An 18,244-nucleotide genomic window follows, 5' to 3' on the forward strand; every position below is an offset into this window, starting at 1 on the left:
CTGCGATCAGGGCCATCTTCCTCAACTGCCAGCAGCTGGCCCTTCCCCCCGCCGCCACCCACCCCGGGTTCCCCATTCCCCATCAGGCGATTAGAGCCTGCTGGCTGGGGGGAGGGACCAAGAGGTTGGCCATTCCTGCCCACTCGCCAGCCCCGCCCCCCCGCTGCCAGTCACCCTCTGTGCGTGGGGCAACGGGCGGGGCAGGGGCTTTGGCCTGGCGCTGCCTGCGTCTGCCACCACCCACCCCCGGTTCCCCATTCACCATTGGGCGATTGGAGCCTGCCGGCCAGGGGAAGGAACCGAGAGGCTGACCGGCAGGCCCCAATCTGGCAATTGGAGCCTGTGGGCTGGGGGAAGCTCCTGCATTGAGCATCTGCCCCCTGGTGGTCAGTGCGCATCACAGCGATCGGTCATTCTGCCGTTCGGTCGATTTGTATATTACCCTTTTATTATATAGGATTTTTTAGTTTCAGAAAGAGGAAAGGAGGAGGAGAAAGAGAGAGAGAGAAACATCAATGATGAGAGAGATTCACAGATCAGCTGCCTACTACATGTTCCCTACTTGGAATAGAGCCCACAACGCAGGCATGTGCCCTGACCATAAATTAAACTGTGACCTCCTGATTCATGGGTCAACTCTCAACCACTGAGCCACACCAGTCAGGCAACATTGACTTTCTTAAAGTGGAAATCAGATCACATCATGGTCCTTCTTTAAACACTTTCACTGCTTTCCATTTCTAGAATAAAACCCAGCTTTCTTATAGCAGTCAGCAAGGCTCGGCCTATCTTGGCAACCTCACCTGTTCCACTGCCCCTGCTGTCTCCACTCCAGCCCCATGGTCTCCTCTGAGTTTCTGTAGAGAGACCCTAGGAGAGCGTCAACCCACAAATAGCCCAAGGCCTTACACATAGCAGGGAGTATTTTACAAAACTTATATGCTAATGGGGGGAAATTAGGCAATAAAGACAGAAAATTATCTTATTTTATAGCCAAGCAATTTGTTTTCCTCTCAGAAGCTTCAAGAAGACATATTCCAATAGTTTCCAGAACAATTAGAAATCTTGCTTTGAAGGCTGGCAAAATATAGGTAGTATATAGAGAGGAAATATATTGGCTAGCCATGTTCCCGGTATGCAATGGGGTGCCCTGAACACCTTTGAGCATTGGTGATTGCCCTGCAGCAAGGAGAACTTCTTCTTTTTCTGGTCAAAGGACAGGGGCCCGGAGAAATTCAAATAATTCCATTTAAATGAGTTCTTGGTCAGAAGAGCTTTTTGCATTTAAAGGCAGTCATTTTTGAAGCAGTCCTTTCAGAATTCCAATTAGAGATTTAAAACAGACCCGAACATAAATGGGAAAGCTTTTCAATTGAGGTGTAAAACCACACTGGGGTTACTAACTTAATGCTGTTTGAGCCATCAAATAAATGTTCCATCGTGCTTAGTTCATAACACATTTCAAGTTATATCTGGGTTGGTTTGGGTTAATAGCCCCTTTAATTATTCCAACGAAGCTTACTTGCTTACCGAGCTATATTCTCATTCCATTTAGCCTATTTTACTACTGTATATTTTTTTATGGGCTCCCTAAAATCGGTGCTAAGGGAGTGAGCTCTGCCCAGGGAAGAGGAGACTCTGAATTCATGCACTTGTTCCACAGAGATGTCTGAGCACCTACTGATTTCCAGAGCTAAGCTCTGGAGACAATATCTGAACAAGACAGTTTCCACCTTACAAGGGACTTTGACCCAGTTAGGGGTGAACAGGTGACTAGGATATAGTGTAGCATGTTCAAGGCAGGCTTCCAGGAGCTGAAGCTGAAGTTGTGCTGAAGCTGAGGCACAAGGGAAAGTCAGCATGAGCCAGGCAGAGGAGAGGTGGGCGACCCCAGCAGCGGAGACAGCCTGAGCAACGCCCTGGAGGCAGTGGTCAGGCAGCATTAGCATCCGATGCACTGGCCTCCACTGGGTTGTTGATCTTTACCTTGTGGCCTCCTGAGCTTCCAGGATCCCATGTTCCTCTTCACCTTTAGCTCAGGTAACTGAGTCTTACCTGTGCAGTAAACCTTTGTCGTTCTCAGGTTTAAGTTTCAAATGGGAAGTCTTTAAAAGAGTAAAAAAAAAAAAGTTCATGTACTTTTTTTGTTGCTGAGGATATATGAAATAAAATGTACAGCCAATAAAAATGTCATTCAAAAGAAACATTTCACTATGTCAATTTACTTGAATACTGGATTTATGGAAACATTTAGGGCTTGAAAGATCTCATTTTTCACTTGTACTTTAGTGCATTTGATATTAGAATAAACTTCACTAGGGCAAGAACCCTTATCTGTTTTGCTTCTTGGCTATTTCCCAAGTGCCTGGCACATAGTAGGCATTCAGTAAATATTTGTTGAAAGGTATAGTAACTTTTATGGAAAAATGACATTCTATGTAGGTTTCCCACATCCTGGACTCTGGACTATCAAAGGTCCATGTGCTCCAAAGAAGGAGGTCATAGGGTTCCCTCAGAGTAGGTAGCAATGGTTCTAACATTGCAAACAAACCAAGAATGACATTGTTAAAAGGAGGGGCCTGTGGGCCTATAGGAAAGCCCTGTTTTTTTTTTGTAAATGTTGTCTATATATGGCAGATGGACATGATTCTTAGTTTACAATCCCAGGAGTTCTGTAAACCCACTTTCTAGTTAAAGCTCTATCTTGCAGCACTGGGGGAATTTGCCCTCAATTATCATTTAGGACACACACACAGCTGGGCCTTGTGAGGGTCAGACTGGATATCACTGAGAAATCATTTATTCCAAGGCTTGGTCCCTCCCAACCCACTGCTCACGGTTGGGGCATGAGAGCCCTTGCACCAAAAGCCCAGCATCCCTGGTCACCCCACACAGCCATTCTCTCTGAGGTCCTGACGTCCCCAGAAAGGGACCAGGCCCAGAGCCGGTATGCCTCGGGCTGGCCTGTGATGTGTAGGTTTCCTTGACTGTGTGCAGGAAAGATTTACAACACGAGTCCAGGTGATTTGGAGAGTACCTTTATTAAAGTGGGGGAGGGGGAAACAAAGGAAGGGCCTGAGATAGCAGAAGCAACACGAGAGAGCCTAGGCGGGGCTGCTTTGGCTCTCTAGAAACGTCAGAGAAGAGGGCCTGGAAGACAGGTTCAGGGGGTTAGTCCGGGACAAGCTACCACTGCCCATTGCTCCCCTGGTTGCAAGTCTCATGGGGACCCGTAGAGTTTAGGAGAAAGAAAAGGTGTGGGCATGCTCCAGAGAAAGCCCACACTGGCATCCTTTGTTTTAAGGGCTTTTATCTTTCTTTTTTGGTCAGGAACCCTAGGGGGGGAGTCTCAGGGCAGAGTTTTAGCAGATTATTCATCAGTTTTCCAGGTGTGCTTTTAAATAATATGTTGATGTACCAAAATGAGTGCATAGAGGGACCAGGGTCATTTTCTGGTCAGCTTTGCCTGTATCTTGAATTTGTTTGGTTCTAATTTTTTTTTGTTTATTATTTTTCTCCTGTCTTTAGAAGTCCATGGGTTTAGCTGCCATGAATGGCACTAATTAGGTCTCTGTTATCTATGTCCCTGACTGGGTGATTTAAGCTATTTACGCTCTGATTAGGGAGAAGTGCAAATTATTTGCTCTCAAGTGTTCTTGGTTTAGGGAAGATAAGATCTTGTGATTTACTAACTGGCTGTCAATTGTTTGACTTGTTTGGCCCCATTTGTCTAACCATCTGTCTCAGTTTCCCTTTTCTGACTTGTCAAAAGTTCTCCTAGCATCTAACCTGATGATACCATCAGGTCACAGGGCGTGAGGCCCACCTAGTCACGGGGTGGCCACCCTTTTCTCTTTCCAGTCTCTGGGATGCCCTTGAGCTCTGCTAGTCCACAGTCAGTCCTCTGGCCTGGCCACCCTCCCGGACCCACTGTATCCTCACTTCAATGAACTCAGCTGCCTCTGCTTTCTATCCAGCAAAACACACACACACACACACACACACAAATCCCCAAAAAACCGCTAGGCAAAGAAACGCAGTCTGGCTACAGGCATGCAACTAGCGGTGGGTCAGAGAGAACAGAAGGAGAAAAACAAATCGTCTCAATAAATTATTCTGCCCCACGCAGGACCGCAGCGGCCATTTCAATCGTCTTCATTCGAAAGCTAATTAAGAAAATAACCCTAAGAGAAGCCCAAGGACTGGGGGGCCAAACGCTAGACTTTGGCAACTTTTGATCACACTTCCTGACAGTGAATAGAAAGGCAGAAACCGTGGGCACGCTCCTTGCTCGGAGCTCGCTCTGGCTGGAAGGCGGCGAGGCTCTGTTCTTGCCAGCGCACATTTGAATCCTAACTGAACTCTCCCCGCTTCTGGGCAAATCTTTCTGGTGCGTGAACCCTTCAACCTCCTGTCCCTCCGAGGCTTTCTTCCATCCTCACCCCCAGCCCCTAGGAAGCTTCTCAGACACTTCAAAAGTCAGTCACTCAGACACTGCCTCGGTGGTTGGAATATAAATGTTCAAGAGTCTCGACATCTTCTATGGGGATCTGTAAAGAAGGCTTCAAAGAAGCAGCTCTCCTGCTTTGAGAATTTCCCATAGAAGCCATAAATAAAAATAATTGCTCCGTGCTGTGTATCTCTGATCTCACCCAGGGACGGGTTTATTAAACAGGCCTGCAAGATGGCCAGGGATCATAACCACAGGCCTCGGCGAGCGCGCGTGCTGTCTCTGGGGTCATCTAACCTCTTCCAAACACTGTCCCTTGAAAATCAGGCTTTATTTGTCAGGGGAGGAGGGTAGATCATAGTTAGCCTTTTATGAGCACCCAATCAGTTTTGGAAAAAAAGGAAAAACATATATCTTTTCTGAAATTAAAAACTCAAGAGTGTCTTACTTCTGGATATGGCATTTTCTCCTATTTTAAAGAGCATTTTTATTACCCATTGTGTATAGCATAGAGGATAATGTGGGAGTTAAGAGGAAAAGCTTAGACGTGAGGCAGTGCCCACCCTTCCAGTTAAAGATAAGGAAACACAATGGAAGGATTTAAACTGTTTGTCCTACATCCACACGTAGGGGGAGGACTGAGGAAAAAAATGGAGCACGTGTTCTGAGTCTGATCCTCAGCGTCCTTACTAGGAAAATGGAATAAGAGTACCTACCTTAGAGATGGAGAGGATTACATTACATGAAGTTATGCCTGGAAAAAACAAAGCCGGGTTACTAGCACTTCGTAAGAGGTAAATAAATGTTAGCGGCTGGCACAGAACAGTGGCTCTCAATCCCACCTGCACGTCAGAATTATCTGCGATGTTTTTCAATAATACTCAAGCCCAGCTGCAGACATTCTGAGTCAATTGGTCTGGGGTGGGGTCCAGAGTAGGTGCAGGTGAAGGAATAGATGACTCTGATGAGCGGCCAAGGTCGAAATCTAATGGCCTGCCCTAGGTCAGTGATGGCAAACCTTTTGAGCTCGGCGTGTCAGCATTTTGAAAAACCCTAACTTAACTCTGGTGCCGTATCACATATAGAAATTTTTTGATATTTGCAACCATAGTAAAACAAAGATTTATATTTTTGATATTTATTTTATATATTTAAATGCCATTTAACAAAGAAAAATCAACCAAAAAAACGAGTTCGCGTGTCAGAGGTTCGCCATCACTAGCCTAGGTGGTCCAGGGAGAAAAGCAGAGACCTTGTATCCTCAATACTGGCCAAATACCAGGCAGATGGTAAAGGAAGAGAGAGGGAGAGAGAGAGAGAGTAAAGGGTGGGGGGGGGGCGTGATTTAAAATACTATGGTAAGGTTTTTAAAAAAATTTTCAGCCCAGCTGGTGTGACTCAATGGGTTGAGTGTCGACCTATGAGCCAGGAAATCACAGTTCAATTCCTGGTCAGGGCACATGCCCAGGTTTTGGGCCCAGTAGGGGGCTTGCAGGAGGCAGACAATCGATGATTCTCATCATTGATGTTTCTACCTCCCTCTCCCTCTCCCTTCCTCTCTGAACTCAATAAAAAATATATTTAAAAAATATTTTTAATGACATCTTTTTTCCATAACAAGTGCGTGGTTGCTACATACAAAAGATAAATCACAATGGCCAACCTAACGGAAATGGAGCGATTAGAAAGGCTTAGTGACAGTCTTATTAAAACAAGGTTTGCATCTGTCTGTATGGCTGGGAAGCGTGCTGCCACGGCTGAAAGACTGGAGAACACGCCCAGATTAACAAGGGGGCAGTCATTTAATGCAGAAATCAGTTAACGGAAAGAGACCGCGGGTGGACAACAGATAGGACTTCAAACAATACTGCATAGTGTCACGGAATAGCTCTTACACAGCTGATCTGTTTTCCTTATGGTTTTGATTCCAGTACAAAGACTGAGAAGAGACTTCAATTAAAAAATAAATAAGGCAACAGAAGAAGAATCCTCCTGTGACAAGGAACATCCACAGACATTTGGTGCTGACACAACGAGACACCATCAGGACAAGTTCTGAAGATGCTGTACGAAAATTTAACAAGCATGGTCCGAGGACAAGGAAATGATACTTGCTTTGTTACGAATCCCTTTGCAAATAGAAATGACTCTCAGGTAATTGTTATATACAAACTTTCTGCAATAAGTGGCAATCAGACACATTCTCCCACTGCCACCTCCTCTTTGTCTAAAACCTAGAAGTGTCCCATGGCACTGGCTCCCTATTCCTCACAGTCAAAGCATACGTAGTCATTAAAGCACTTGAACCCACAGTAGTCTTGTCCTTAGGAAGGTGGGGAGGTTTTGCATGACTTTATATCGGTCATCCAGAAACGGCTGGCAGGCAACAGGTTGGAATGTGAAAGACGGTTTTGTGCTTGGGATCCTGATGCAAACTCCACTCCGTTCCCTTCAGGAGTCGTCTGCACTGTGGACGGGCCACCGAGCAGTGAACTTGAGTGTGGACAGTCATACCGTGGAGTCCCTGCCAGACTTTAGCTGTGCAATCTTGGTCTGGCTAATAAATGGGTAAGCGATGCAGAGACCTCCAGCTGCCACAATGAAGCCTAAACTGCACCAGGCGCAAAAGATAGACCAGCTGTAGCCGTGTTCCACATCATCGGGCAGGCTGTAAATGAGCTTCGGGAGGCGGTGCAAGTCATAGGAGATGCTGGCAGCGTAAGTGCAGAGGGAAATGGTGCAAAATATTCCTATAAATAATACAAAGAGAACGAAGGATCAGTTGCAGTGTTGCCGGCTATATGCAAGGCAAATGCCAGACCAGCCTTTGTGAAAATCAGACCGACCGATGAGGCGATCACTCCAAATTAAGAAAGGATCTATAATTTTTTTTTGACTTGAATTACTTCATTCAACAAAGATTGGCAAAACCTTTATGTGCCAGACTGTAGGCTAGGCATGGGAGATACAGGAATGAAGAACACAGGGGAGAATTCTAATAATTTGAATTATTCAGAATTACCTTGCTTGAATGGTATGTATATTTAAATTTATATTTGTTTCCTTTAAAAGTTAATAAAAATTGTAATTATTTTTAAAACTCTTCTATAACCACTCAAACCTAATGTTAAAGTTTTCATCTCCCTTGTTCCATATCTAGGTTTGCCACATTTTTATATAGTTGCAATAATCCTACAAGCCTGCTTTCTCTTTGAATTACCACCAGCATTAGTGCTTGTCATGTTGACTGTAAATAAGATTTTAAATTAATTTTTACAAGTGCGAAATCATTTCTTAAGTTACAGAGCCTGGCACATACTAGGGCCTCAACAGATCATGTGGGGATTTTTTTTTTGGTGTTTTTTTTTAATGAATGAATAAAAACTTTTAAACAATATGATTAAATCCAGGAAATTGGAAATGATGTAAAAATAGCTGAGTAAGCAGGTCATATACTTCAACCATTCCGAATGTAGGCGATTTGGGTGATATAAATGGACAGACCTGAAATTTTACTTTTTTATACCAACACATGTATCATTGTCCTTCCACTAAAATCGGGACTCTGATAAAAATCCCCCCAACACAGGCTTTGTAGGAGCCTGTGATCAAGGGATGCTCCTATTCACCACAATGGACCCCCAAGGATGCTCCTTTGGGTGGGCAGGGGATCAGAATGAGACTGTTGCTGAGCTGAAGATGGGCAATAAAAACCAAATCTGGTCCCCTCTGACCTATGGGAATGCCACCTTGGTCCAAGTCTTACGCGGCTCTCCTTCATTCTTTGGTTTATCCTGTGTACAGTGGAGGTCACACCTATTTGCTGGGAAATTGTTTGGGTGACTTTAGGGATCTATGCAGCCTCTCCATAGGAAACAGAGACACAGATTTGGGAATAAGATAACGCCCCCTTTTAAACAGAGCTTTGGGGATCAGAAACACTACCAGAAAAATAAACTCAGAGCCGGCAGCAATAGGGAAGAAATAAAGATCACCTGAATGCAATTTTTTTAAGTGCTGCAATTCTGCCTCCACTCAAATCATGTAAGAGCACATCGCCTGAATCCTTTTCCAAATGTTCATTTAGAAAAGAAATGTTTTCAATTAAAAGGATGCGTGATCTGAGATAATTTGATATTTTCTACCCGGCCTAATTCTGTTTTTAAACTCTAAAGTGATTGCTTTTCTACAAAGGATAAAATCTTGTCTTCCGAGTCCTTGCTCCGGAATATAAAGGCAAACATGTCACTTTGAGTTCTCCAAAGAAAGATCATCATAGAAATAATTCTTTCATAAAGGAATGAACCAGGCAAAAAAGAACACTCCTCTGCTCTTTTCAAATCTTGTGAAGAGCAAATGCTCTTACATCTACAAGAATGTTCTCCCTGGCACCAACACAAAGACAGTGTTTATATATAACAAGGTCCTTCTAACCAATTCTGGGAATAGAACAATAAGGCAGTTAGAAAAAATCTGATCTTCAATAGGTACAAGATAATAATAGAAAAATGACCTGTTCGAAGGAAACGCAACTCCATTCTGCATTTAACTGTCTGCACCCAGCTGAATGCTTACAACAAAGCTTTTTGCCCTGGCTGGTGGCTCAGGTGACTGTTCAGGGCACATACCTAGGTTGCAGGTTTGATCCCTGGTCAGGGCTCATAAGGGAGGCAACCAATGGATGTGTCTCTCACATCTATGTCTCTCTCTCTCTCTCTCTCTCTCTCTCTCTCTCTCTCTCTCTCTCCTCTCTCGCTCTTCCTTCCTCTCTCTCACACACACACACAAAATCAATAAAAAATACATATCCTTGCATGAGGATTTTTTTAAAAAAGTCTTTTTTACAAGTAACATGGTGTTAATGACCTCTGAAAGCTCGAGTCCAAACTTAGACTTTTAAGCATCCTTTGATGTCCAAATGCAATAGGCTGAGATGCAGGAAATGCATTTTCTGGTCCCCAAACCTGCTGCTAGTCACTGCGCAACCTTGAAATTACCTAGCCTGGCTGAGCCTTCGTTTCTTCATCTAGGAAAAAAAGGAGGGGTTAGGGGAGGGAGCTGGTTACTGAAGTCCCTTACGGTGTCACATTTCTGTAATTCAGTTATTCCAAAATGTGGCGCAGTTCCCAAAACGTCCTAGCGAATCTAGTATCTGGTAATATGCACCTACATAAAAAATATTGTCATGGATTTTTCTTTCTGTATTTACTCCCTTTGATTTTGCACTAAAGGTTGATTTTTTTAGCGCCTCTCCCCTGCCAACTCCATAAAATTGTGTTTGGTGAAATGAAGTTTAGCATTAACACCTCCAGTTCACACTGAACAGAAAGGGATGATCAGAAACCATCTAACCTGCAGATTTAACGGAGGCTGGTTTCCTCAGTGTCAGGAGTGGCTGTGCTCTCCCTGGCACTTGGTTTGTGCTTATTTCATGGACACTGTGAATGTGTCACTAATAAATTCTTGGACTGAGTTGCCAGAAAGCTGACACTCCCTAAAACTAAATTAGGGGCCCACCACAAGCCAAAGTTGGGGACTTTATGGCATGCTTTTTTGCTACTAAGCTCACCCTTGGATCCATCGTGCCTTGCAAACCTGATTGCTCATCTTATTTTTATGACTTAGCTGTATTTATTTTATCATAAAATGTTATATGCATTTCTGTTCCATTTAAGTTCTTTGTGGAATAGGGCACTCCTCAAACCTTGATGAAAACCTGCTTTATTTTCTGAGGCCTTTACTCACTCAGCTGACAGTGGTAGAAAGGGTTACCATGTGCCCACAAATATGCCTTCGTCTGCCCTTCCCCCTTCCCACAAATGCCCCCACAGGCTGGTCTTTAGTGACATTTTTTAATCTTTCCAAGGTGTCCTTGAAGTTGTTCTGAGTGAGAAGAAAGCCAAGAGTGTATCTAAGAGTTCCTCCTTTTTAGAGGCTCACATCTCTAACAAGTCCCCAAATATGTCATTTGTGGGATGGGCAGGACTGTTTCTGAATATTACAAGGAAAGGTACTGAGACAAGACAAAGCATTGTTTCCAACGTTTCCAAAGCTTTTGTAAAAAGAGGCCTGACCCATTCTAGGTATTTTAAAAAGTAAAACTAAAACCATCTAACTTAAAAGACACCAAGAAAAAGTGTTGTTTAAATGATGAAAACAACTTTGTTGTACCTGGATTGTTAGTCCTAGGTCAATTTTTATACTGTGGAATTCCATTTTGGTTCCATATCTATAATAATAAAAGCATAATATGCTAATTAGACCAGACAGCCGAACGACCTTCCGGACGTCCTTCCGGATGACCTTCTGGACGGAGCTGGGGCTGCGAGGGCTGAGCCCCTTGCATGAATTTCATGCATCGGGCTCTAGTTTTAAATAATGCTGCCTTTTTGTCAGTAGCAATCTAGTTAATGGGACAGGGGCATGAGAAGATAAGGACCATCTCTGTATTCAAAAGTTCCAAATCTAATGGTCCTTCCTAAAATCCATGAGGAGAGAAGTTGCCTCTCCTCCATTCTTCTCATAGGTTTTCCCTTCCCTTTTCCTTCTCCCCTGACCAGCTGGAAGTGACCTGTGGCTACCACGGATACCGTCCAGCCCAGCTGGTGGCGCCCAGGGAGAGAGTCCCAAGCTCAGTCCTGGCTATTGCCGAGAGCATCTTCAAAAGGGTGAATAATTACTGGTTCTGAAAAGCCCTGCATGCAGCTACTTTTCTTATAAAATATTAAAAGGGTTTCTGCCAATATTCTTAATTAGAAAATACCATGATATCACAAAATTATAGGGCTGGAAGGGATATTTTCGGGTCGAGACAGAGAAAATTTATGCGGCCATCCCAGATCATCAACCTAATTTCCTTCCCTAAAATTTTCATGGTGCCTGTGGCCAGCTGGTAAGATGTAATTAGGGTAACTGGGCCCATTCTTTGGACCATCCTCCTTTGATGTGCTTAAAAGGCTGAAAGAAGTAGAAGTTACTTCACCCTGGTTAGCCTGCTTGATAAATAACATAACTGCAATGCCCAGAGGCATAAACATTGACTCCCCTGCCCTCCTCCCCACCCTTTCTTCAAAGAATGACCTGCCCATCATCCTGGTCTCTTTGCAATTTCAAAAAAAAAAATGCCTCATGCTACTTTTCACTCAGATTGAATAACTGGGCAGGAGTAATAGAGACAAAACTTTACAAAAAAAAAACCCACAAAAGTAAATAAAAAATCCACAATCTGCAACTATTAAATCCCCCAAACACCTACTCTTTTCCTGAAAGATTGCAGCAATCTCATTTAAAGGCAAAGCCTGACCTGATGGGACATAAGGCTATTTATAGTCCACATCGATCCAGCTCAGGGTATGTTTTGCTGCAGACATGTTAATGTATTTGATTACAGACCTTGCTGAAGGTGTTAGATAACATATGCACCATGTTACCTTTCTAAAGGGAGACTTTAACATCCGGAATTCCAGAAACTACCTGGCCCCAAGGGTTTCAGAGAAGGCATTGAAAACTTATAGTTTTAAGTTATAATCAATGGATAACCTAGATAATTCAATACAGCCACTGCGGTCAAGTCTTTTTTTTGATTTGAATGAATTAGTCTTTTAAAATTATTATTATTTCAATACATTGAAGCAAAGCAATGAATAGCTTAATTGGGGTTTTAATTGTTTCTGAGCTTTGCTGGGGCAGCTTGGGCTCTGTCTCCCCTTTATCTGCTGTTACTGTGGCCACTCAGGGCATAAAATGGACCCAGTGGGGCAATGAGACTCCCATCAAGGGAGGACCAGTACATTAGAAGATAATAAGGACCCAACAACAAGACACAAAAATTGTATTGAGCCTGGCCAGTGTGGCTCAATGGTTGAGCATCAACCCATGAACCAAGAGGTCACCAGTGATTCCTGGCCAGGACACACGATGGGATTTGGGGCTTGATCCCCAGTAGAGGGTGTGCAGGAGGCACCCTATCGATGATGTTTCTCTCTCGTTGATGTTTCTATCCCTCTCCCTTCCTCTCTTTCTAAAAATCAATAAAAACGTATTTTTTAAAAATTGTATTTAAAAATGTTGGCATTGAAATGGAAACACTCATAGATACAGAGAACAGCCTGATATTGCCAAAAGGGAGGAGGGTTGGGAAATGGGTGAAAAAGGTGAAGGTATTAAGAAGTACAAACTGGTAGTTACAACATAGTCTTGGGGATATAAAGTACAACAGAGGAACTATAGTCACTAATATTGTAATAACTATGTATGGTGCCAGGTGGATACTGGACGTATTGGGGGAAACACTTTGTAAAGCATATGACTGTCTAAATCAGCCGTGGGCAAACTACGGCCCGTTTGAAATGAATAAAACTAAAAAAAAAAAGACCGTACCCTTTTATGTAATGATGTTTACTTTGAATATATATTAGTTCACACAAACACTCCATCCATGCTTTTGTTCTGGCCCTCCGGTCCAGTTTTAGAACGCATTGTGGCCCCTCGAGTCAAAAAGTTTGCCCACCCCTGGTCTAAACACTATATCATACACCTGAAGCCAATACAAAATAATCTGGAATATAACTGTAATTGAAACGTTTAAAAATGTCTTCATTGAACAAATGAAGCCTTTAAAATATTTATAACAACTTATCCTCATAATAATGTGACTATGGCTACCAAATGGAAGGCATCCCTTAATGTTGAGGGAAATATTGCTTCCCAGCGCCCTGGAAGCAGTGTGTTCTAATGATGGGCAGCGGTTCACAGCTGGAAGGCGAGTGTCTTATTCCCTCCGTCCTCAATGCCTCTGTGACCGCGTGTGTCGCCTCACAGGACATGAAGTCAAAGGGCTACATTTGAAGCCCTTGGGAGAGTGAGGCCTGGCCCTGGTCCTTCTGCAGCGCCCCCTGAGAGGCCCCAGGAAAGAGGAAGGGGGAGAACTGGCTCCCCGGGGAGCACTGACAGCCGGCAGCACTGCTGTTCCACTCGTGGGGAATCAAGGCCTGTCTGTATGCAATAGGCAGAAGGAGAAAGATCTCAAACTGTCACATCGCTGATGTTCCTCATTGAAGGCTTGGCTAATAAGTTCAGGTGGAAAATGAAGACGCCAGCACATTAGAAGGGGCTAAGTTTAGCATCAAAAATCTGTGGGGGTGATTCTGACAAGGGCTGCTGAAGACACTTCTGCTTAATTAAAATCAATTTTTTCTTTTAACCCTTAGGGTTCTCCTGTCCTGCTGTGACTAATGTATCTTCTGCAGTGGATTCACAGAGTTATCTGGGTGTTTACAAAGGTAACAAAGACACATTTGTAGTAGAAAAATAAAACAAACCTCCATGAATCCCACAGTAAAGAAACAGATGACTACAACACAGCATAGCCACTCCATGGAAGAACGTGCAGCTATTAAACACTGAGTAGAGGACGATGTAGCGACATGAGGAATGGTGAGGGTATGATGTTAAGTGGTAGCCCAGAGGACTAAATACTTTCCATGTGATGATGGTCACAAACGTTTCTCTCTCTCTCTCTCTCTCTCTCTCCCTCTCTCTAATGAGGCAAACGCATGAGCAAGAAAAATAATTAAACTCTAATTTTTGAGGGGATGGGATCTATAAGTGAATTTTCCCTTTACTCCAAAAATGTTGTTTGGGCAACCCAAAGCACAAGAGGGAAAACAACGTTGTGTTGTGTCTCTTTGTCCTTCAGGAATGGCAATCAAACTTCAAGTTTATACGTTTGTTGTTGTTGTTTTGGTTGTTATGGCTTTTTATTATTGTGGCTGTTGTTTTGTTTTTATTTAACAATTGCACAGGGGCTTTCCATAACAAAGCCAGAGGATCCCTGAGCTAGTCTGGCCCCAAGTTACAGTCCACATGTGGATCAGAAATAAGGGCGGAGCAGGGACAGGGGGAGCCGGCTCAGGAAACTTGGCTCCTAGCTCTCCTCTGAGTCAACCCAATACTGAACTCCTACCTTTCTTTCATGTAATACCAAACCAGCCCCTCAGTCTCCCAAGGAAAATCCACTAGGCCTGGCTTTTATGTCCCTGTGATTTGTCTTATTGCTAATAGTTGTTTTATATGCTAAATTATTCATGTATCACCCATATTAAAAGTGTCCTTTAAAAACTGCAGGCATACCTCTGAGATATTGCGGGTTAGTTCCAGACCACCACAATAAAGTGAGCATCACAATGAAGTGAGTGCCACAATAAAGTGAATCATCTTTGCTAGTGGAGGGTCTTGCCTTCAATTTATAAGAAAAGCAACATCCATGAAGTACAATAAAGTGACAGACAATAAAACGAGGTATGCCTGGACGACTACTCAGGCATCTCTCATTTTCCTGACCAGGGTATGTGATGTGGGCCTTCCCAGGGTTGGGGGGAGAGGGGAGGTAATTTGCATTTATTTCGTGTATATGGGGACTAGAGTCAGGAAAATGGGGGCTCAACTAATAAAGGGAAGGAAGAAAATGGGGAAGATTTTTTACGACCAGTGAGCCCCAGCAGAGGCATAAAGGAATTCTCTGGGCAGCACGGGCCTCTCAATCTTTGCTGTCCTGGCCCACTTATTCTATAGTTTGGATCTTAAATGAATCCCTCAGGCAGGCACCTGATGACTAGTCTTGAGGGTTCAAATCCTCCTCCAAAACCGCAGGAACTAGAATTTTAGCCTCCTGTGCTCTGCTGTGTATTCAACAAAATCGGGAAAACCTAAGTTGGTCTTCTGCTCACAACTACTCAGGGTCCATGTGACTTCTGAATGCTCTGTCAGGATGTTGAATGATGACCCCCATTACTGATAGGGCGGGAAAAGGGGTAGGTGGGAGGTTCCTAGGCTGATTGGTGGAGCACACCAGAAAGCAAAGTGACACCTACCTGTCAGCCCTGGAAAACAGACAGAAAGAAACCAGTGTCATCCACAGATGGGCGCTGCCGCCTCCAGTTAACAAGGCTTGGGTGGGTGACCACTACCCTGAGAAGTGCTAGAAAACCCAGTTGTGGTCACTTGAGTAACAGAACTCCAGGTTAATAGAAATAAGCTTATTTGAAACTAGAGGCCCGATGCACGAAATTTGTGTAAGAGTGGCCTTTGCAGTAGGGGTGGCTGCCTCGATCCCTCCCTCACAACCACAGCGGCTGCCTCAATCCTGTGGCTGCAGCCCCAGCTTTGTATAGAAGGTCATCTGGAAGGACATCCGGATGGTCGTTCCACTGTTAGGCCATTCAGTCGATTTGCATATTACACTTTTATTATTATAGATGGCCACTTATCTAGAGTAATACTGGTTCTAATACTGAGCATCCTTCGTGAAACTGTTAATTTGGCATTCACGAATCATGCATACACTAATTTTTTTGTGATTCTTTGCTGTCCTAGCCCACTTATTCTATAACTAGAGGCCCGATGCATGAAATTTGTGCAAGGGGCTTGGCCCTCACAGCCCTGGCTGCCTCGGCCCTCGCAGCCCCAGCTTCGTCCGGAACAGCGTCCGGACAGTCCTCGGGATGGTTGTTCTGCTGTTCGGTCTAATTAGCATATTAGCTCTTTATTATATAGGATAAGGAACAGAAGGAAAGATTTCTTCCCTGCACTCAGTGTTCGCCATCAACTTAGATCCTGACTCCTTTTTAGACAAAAATGTTCTTCCCCAGCTTATCAAAAAGGCCATAGTCATTTGATACCCTCCATCCCACCTGCGTCCAATCTCCTGCTTTAAGATCAAGTCACTCCTCTGCCTAAAACCTTCTGGTGTCTTCCATCACCGATAAATTAAATTCCAAGCCACCGCCTGCTTTTCATGCGATCCTCCCCTTTCTTTCCCTGCCCCCAGCCACACCAGTCTGCTTTCTGTAGCACAAAATACACCCACCCACCCCGCTCTCCTCAGCGGCAGCACCCTCCAGACCAAGGGTGCTCCTCACAATTCAGCTCAGAAATCGCTGCCTCAGCAAGACCTTCCGGGATCCCCTCTTCCACCCTGTTTACTTTCCTCCTAGCTTTTATCACTCTCCCAAATAGTTTCTGTCTCCCCACAACAAAAATGGAGAAGGATTTTGTCTGCCTAGCTCATTGTGTGCTCTAGTACCTAGAGCAGTGTGTGGTACATAGTGAGTCTCAAAAACCATGCATGGGATGAAATGAATGAAGGATCTGTGTGAAACATGACCCTGATAACCCCATCACTAAGGGATGTCACTGGAGTTGACTTTGAACCTGGGGGATGGGCTGTGCCGCTCTATGACGCTCTCTCTTCTCAGGGCTCCCTGTTTGCTGAGTCCGGCCAGGGCGGGGGTGCAGTATGCAAAAATGGGATAGAAAAATCAGAGCTGACTGATATGGAGTTAAAACCCAAGATATTTCCATCCAACCTTCTAATGGGCCACAATGAAGAAACCGGGGTGCCTTTTGAACACTGTTGTTTCTTTAAATTCCATATGACCCACCAATGCCAAACGAACCTTCTTCTGGCCGCTTGTCTCACAAGTGAAAACAGGACAAATGAAGAGATAACAAAGGGAAGCCAGCTGCTTCCAGAGCAGCCTTCACCTTGGCCGGGGGAGGCCTCTGAGGGGCTCACGTACCTGTCATGAGGAACAGGAGGCCGGCCACGTGCTGGGTCAGGCTCTCCTCCCAGAAGAAACTGACCGTGGCCACGATGCAGCCGCAGAGCAGGACGGCCACGGCCATGCCCAGGAAGCCGGCCGTGATTCTTCTCAAATCTAATCTCGAAACACAAACAGACATCCAACATAATAAGCAGAAGGAGAGTCCTTGAAAATTAGAGAAAGAAGAGCTTTGTATATGTTATGAAAATTAATAAGTTGCACAGACAGGCTTAGGGCCTACAAGATCGAGGTTTAGGGCACTTCCTTCCCATTTCATAAGAGGACAGATGGGGTGTAACACCATCTGCGAGGCTGTGGAGAAGTCCATACCAAGCAGAGAACGGGCCAGAGGACAGCGGCAGGGTCAACTTGGATAACAGATAGCAAGTCACTTAGTACACTGAGAGCAAGGCAGGTGTGCAAAATATCTTCATTATCTTTACAAGCGCGACAGGAATGCAGGTTACCACCATGGCCATGGCTGTGATTAATCTGACTTTGGAGAAAGAGCCTAAAAAGCGAGTTACAGTGAAATACGGTTTCACCCGAGCACCACGGATGCCAGCTATTTTCTTTTTCATTTATATCGATTCCTGCCTGTTTTCAAAAAGGACTGGAGAAAGGGAAGGCCATTGTGGTGACTGAAATAGGGCCCAAAGTGCACATAGGAGACATCTGCTCATAGCCACCCTCCCCCCTTAAACACAGGCCCTGCAACCCAAGCACCCACTGCCCCAGGTTAAGGAGGGACTATTCCCACTGTATCCACAACTGTCAGGTTTGGTCTCTCACAAAAACACAATTTTGATCACTGGGCCAGGAACACAGTCCCTCCCCCACCTTCTGGGCAAAACGAAGGGACGGACTGTCTACATGTACCTGGACCCCTTTCCACTCTGGTTGCTACCCTAAAGCAGCACTCAGATTGTCGTGCTAGCTTTGCTTCTTTCTGTTTTCTTCCTTCCTTCCCTCTGCTCTTTTTTTTTTTTAAACAAAGCCAATTTTTAAAATTGTTAGCTTCTTAAAAGAGTAAGTCCCAAAGATAGGTCTGCAGCCCTTGGGACCAGGCAACAGGTCTGCACATCTGTGCACACGTGGAGCCAGGATGAGGGCACACCCCACTGTTAGATGCCTTGGTTTTTGCTTTCCCAGGTTATCTATCACCAGGCGGCATAAATCAACAGTTTTCAAG

The 18,244-nt window shown here is 44.4% G+C and overlaps 1 protein-coding gene across 3 annotated transcripts in view; it reads right to left on the bottom strand.

Moving 5' to 3' along the window:
- Positions 1 to 6,233: 6,233 nt before the first annotated feature.
- Positions 6,234 to 18,244, bottom strand: part of TMEM178A (transmembrane protein 178A) — a 133,001-nt gene continuing 120,990 nt past the window's right edge. For all 3 annotated transcript variants that reach the window (XM_023747453.1, XM_023747450.1, XM_014447933.2), the window contains 2 exons: positions 17,029 to 17,166; positions 6,234 to 7,200 (listed from right to left, as the gene is read on the bottom strand). In XM_023747453.1, the coding sequence (XP_023603221.1) occupies positions 6,959 to 7,200; positions 17,029 to 17,134 (348 nt within the window). In that variant the 5' untranslated portion in view covers positions 17,135 to 17,166 and the 3' untranslated portion in view covers positions 6,234 to 6,958. The remainder of the gene's footprint in view (positions 7,201 to 17,028; positions 17,167 to 18,244) is intronic.

Source organism: Myotis lucifugus, unplaced genomic scaffold, assembly GCF_000147115.1.
Source record: "Myotis lucifugus unplaced genomic scaffold, Myoluc2.0 scaffold_6, whole genome shotgun sequence".
Lineage (NCBI taxonomy): Eukaryota > Metazoa > Chordata > Mammalia > Chiroptera > Vespertilionidae > Myotis > Myotis lucifugus.